General features: G+C 50.1%; 1 protein-coding gene and 1 pseudogene across 1 annotated transcript; both read right to left on the bottom strand.

Moving 5' to 3' along the window:
* Window positions 1–590: 590 nt before the first annotated feature.
* On the bottom strand, window positions 591–1,858 carry LOC149334285 (uncharacterized; annotated as a pseudogene).
* A 267-nt stretch (window positions 1,859–2,125) lies between these two features.
* LOC149334284 (uncharacterized) lies at window positions 2,126–3,191 on the bottom strand. Its single transcript, XM_089557904.1, has 2 exons — window positions 2,745–3,191; window positions 2,126–2,505 (listed from the first exon to the last, which is right to left on the bottom strand). The coding sequence occupies exons 1-2, from the start codon at window positions 3,073–3,075 to the stop codon at window positions 2,126–2,128; spliced, it is 711 nt and encodes a 236-aa protein (XP_089414030.1). The 5' UTR covers window positions 3,076–3,191.
* Window positions 3,192–3,805: the final 614 nt, after the last annotated feature.

The raw sequence follows: 3,805 nt of genomic DNA, 5'->3' as shown, positions 1-3,805 counted from the left end.
AGTGCAATACCATGCAGAATTTTTTACACTTGCTTTCCGAAAAGCAAGTTTTTTTTTATGGTGCTTTGGTGTATTTACGACATTGAAGCATAGGAGAAAAACAGTAATTGCTTATATAGCCTGTAATAATAATAATAATAATAATAATAATAATGTTTATTTCCATCATAACAGAAATGATGGAGGTGGTGAGAAAAAAAGCGAGGACGCTTGACTGAGTTCTCACCACCTCTCAGGCAGCGGCATACAGCAAGAAACATTGCGCTCTGTACATACTGCACACACGCAGCAGAAACAAAAAGCAAAGTACAGCAAAAGAATTAACAACGCGTAATACAAGATTAACACACATAGTAAAGCAAAAAAACGCATAATGCAAGGCTTCATTCCAAAAGTGGTGTCAGTGCTGCTTATGAATAAGAATGAGTATAATTACATGCTTTCAATTATAAAATCTCGTACGGTGGAAAATGGAACATGAAGGACATCAACGTAACAAGTAATGTAACAACGTAACAAGTTATGTAACCAGTGGTATCCTTTTTAAGAAGTATGCATACTGCCATACAAGACTAACCTGGAGATGCAAGTCATTTCAAGAGCTGGTCCTGCAGTTTCATGTTGGGTGTGTGGTGTGCCGTTCTCCAAAGCAGTCCCACATTGAGATTGAAACACAGGTACACATCGCATCGCTCACAAAAAGCTACATCCAGAATCCATAGCGGGTCATAACACATTCCCAGGGTTGATTTCCTGCAGGTTGTCTCAAAGCATGCTTTGACAGCAAGGCGCTGTTTTGGGGGGGAGGCCACTGATTTTGGCTTCCAGCACACTCGCTGGGATTGACTGGGTTAATTCCCGGAGTTCTTTGAATACTCTCTTGTTGGCTTCACGCAGTTATTTCTTTGCCCGGAATAGGTAGAGGGATTTTCGCTTCCACGCATTTTTTTACCCTTGAAAGCCGCTGCTCACTTCTTGCCCCTGTTCATATGGTTTAGGATAAGCCTTCTAGTGTATTTGCATCAAAGACAAGGCTTTCCTTCGGCCGTTGTCACAAGGCATGTTTTCGAGAAGAAGAACGCTTTCCCATACTGGGTGCATTGGCCAGGTGAGATAGGTTCAACCTCACAGCCTGGGCAAAGAAGCAAATTATCGGTCTTCCTCAAAGCTGCAAGGCCGTCCTCTCATCAACTTTGATGGTCCAGCAATACACTGTGCAAACATAATCTGCAGCTGCGGCACATGTGGAAAATGTTACGTGCTTGGTTATGCTCACATCACCTGGCTCAGCACTTATGTGCCACCCAAAGCACAGAACTTCTCGATTGTTCAACAGAACAATTTTGCTGCATGACGGCGAGGGCGGGACGTTTTCTTTAAACGGATGCGGTGTGTGTGGGGACATATCTGATGAAGTCTCTTCGCCACCAAAATCTGCGGAGCCGCTGTTTGTTTGGCTGCATGATGCCCACCGCCTCGGGGCTGGTGCACAGTTGTCCACTAAGTTTCTTTTCTTCCTTTTTCGTGGGACTGGCTTCGTCTTGTAGGAGGGAGCATCCGGAAATATTGTCGGGACGGCGTCGTCGGTGAGCGCTGGCCGCTCAGATCTATTTCCACAAGTTTCCCGTTTATAAGATGCTGAAACGTCCTTTGAATACATCGTTCATTAAAATGCCTAGAACACACAACACAGCTGTCATCCAAGTTCTTGTCGTCTCGTTTAATGTTTGTTTCGAGCGCACTCTTCCAAACGAAGGGGGTCAGACGGGGCACGAAACAACAATACTTTTTCTTTTGACGACTTGTCGCCTCCTTTACAAAGTGGTACATTACACGACCTACCTTTTTTGGTCGACATTTTCACTTACAATGCAGATACATCACTCTTTGGGCATAAAGAGCGACGGGAACCACACAGTCACGCAGTCCAAGGGCCGGTTGCTGCACATAGCAGACTCGGTTTAGAGAGGGGAACTCGGGGGAGAGACAGTGGTACGCATCGTGCCAGCTCTGCCAAGGCCCGTTTGGTGGCCCCCAGAGGGACCGTGAAAAGAAAAAAAAACTGGCAAAGCAGCTTTGGGACCCTGAGGGCCTCGTGTACTGCCGGAGATGTCAGGGGCTCACTTTACGCGGAGTAGTGCTTCGAGATGACCTCCATGAGTCGAAGAAAGGGTTCATGGCAGCGCTGCCTCCCGTTGATGGACGGCCACAAAAGCCACCCAAGGTAGCACTCCGCGAGCTCCGGTGTGAGCTTCTGTCCACTTCTGATGAGGCGAGCCTTGGCCTTCTGCCAGGAACTCTCGATGTTCTGAGTGTGGCCACCGGTCACATGGTCCACGAAGAACTGTGAGTGGTTCACAGTGTTGTCAGTCAGGTTCATGTTGACTCCGTTGCTGTTAGGCAGCCCCAGCACACACTGATATGCCACCCACTCGTCGCTCACGACAGTGATCTTCGGCCAAACGTTGGCAGAGATAATCGCTCCTAGGGTCGCTCCGTCTCGTCAGTTGACTTGAAAGAGTCACAACTCTTTCGTGGCGACCCAAATCACACCGAAGATCCACGGCCCATGGTCCACTATGCCGCCGTAGTTCTGCCGGTGCAGTGGTGCGTTGTCGCGGCTGGCGGACATATGCCTGAACTCTTCCGTGCTGCCAAGCGACGGTTCGTGCCAGGTCTTCATTTCTTCCTCCATGTCTGTGATTTTCAACATAGAATAATAATAACAGTCGTAGAGTCTTGCCGGTCGATTTTGAAGATGCCCAACTCCTTGATGGCCTCCCAGATCATGCCAGAAATCCACGGGCCACGGTCCACTACGCCGTCGTAGTTTTTCTGGCGGCGAGGTGGCATGTTGTCACCTGCCAAAAGCCGGCCGCTAGTGGCTTTGCGCTTGCCCCTCATAAGGCACTCATTGACTTGCGCCTGTTCGCCAGGTCCACCCATCGGGGGCTGCTCCGGCAGCTCAGTGCAGCAGAGCTCACGGACGTGGTTCGTCCAGTCGGTGCACGCCTGCTTGGAGATTTCGTTGCTGAGCATCCCTCTGGCAACGGACATCAAGATCTCCTTTGCCATGCAGAAGGTCAGGTAAAGCACAGCTGACCGCGGCAGCTTCACGTTAGGGCGGCCTAGGCAGTCCTTATAGGCAAAAAACCTTGACGAACCACCTTCATTCGCGCGCAGAGCAGCACTTCCTTGCAACGCAGTGGTACCGTGCAGTTGCGACAATTGTTTTCGGCACCTGTTGCACCCGAACTGCGTCCACCTACCCTTAACTGTGGTGCGGTAGAAGGTTACAACTTCCCAGTCACACTTCGGCTTGACGTCATTGAAACCAAGCTCTCCTCAAACGCCCCAGTACTCGGACGTCGCCGGGCGGCCTCCCAAGCCTGTGGACGGTTGGGGTCGCACTACCGAGGTGCAAGGCACAGGCTCTTCACGAATTCTTCCTGGACTGTTTCATTGTCCGTGATGAGGCCCATCTCGGTGATTTTGGGACCCCAACGAACCAACGACATTGTCGAAACTGCAAGCGTGCAAGCTTGCAAAACAGTCAGACAGAAATGGCAACAGTGAGTGGAGAGGCTCTGGAACCACTTCCAAAAAGTCTCATGTGCATGCAGTGTACAAAATGCAGTGCTTATATAGGTTTGGGCCCTACAAGAGGGAGAGGTCAGGGGTGGAGCCCTTGCGAAACCACGTGGCTTTCTGCACGCACACTTCTGTAGTGCAGCTCGTTGGGAGGGGCTTCTTTTGCTCCTCCATGCACCCTCCATGCGTGTCACATGATGCCTGGCATCCAGAG

This window comes from Amblyomma mixtum, chromosome 8 (assembly GCF_055824585.1).
Source record: "Amblyomma mixtum isolate Tamu chromosome 8, ASM5582458v1, whole genome shotgun sequence".
In the NCBI taxonomy this organism is placed as follows: Eukaryota; Metazoa; Arthropoda; class Arachnida; order Ixodida; family Ixodidae; genus Amblyomma; species Amblyomma mixtum.
The sequence above is the reverse complement of the archived record's forward strand: the minus strand, read 5'-3'. Positions and strand labels throughout refer to the sequence as shown.

Coding starts and splice junctions, on each gene's coding strand:
- LOC149334284 (XM_089557904.1), bottom strand. CDS start 3,075: ATGGCAAAGGAGATCTTGATGTCCGTTGCCAGAGGGATGCTCAGCAAC. Junction 2,506..2,744: donor GGGCATCTTCAAAATCGACC/GGCAAGACTCTA, acceptor TTCAAGTCAACT/GACGAGACGGAGCGACCCTA.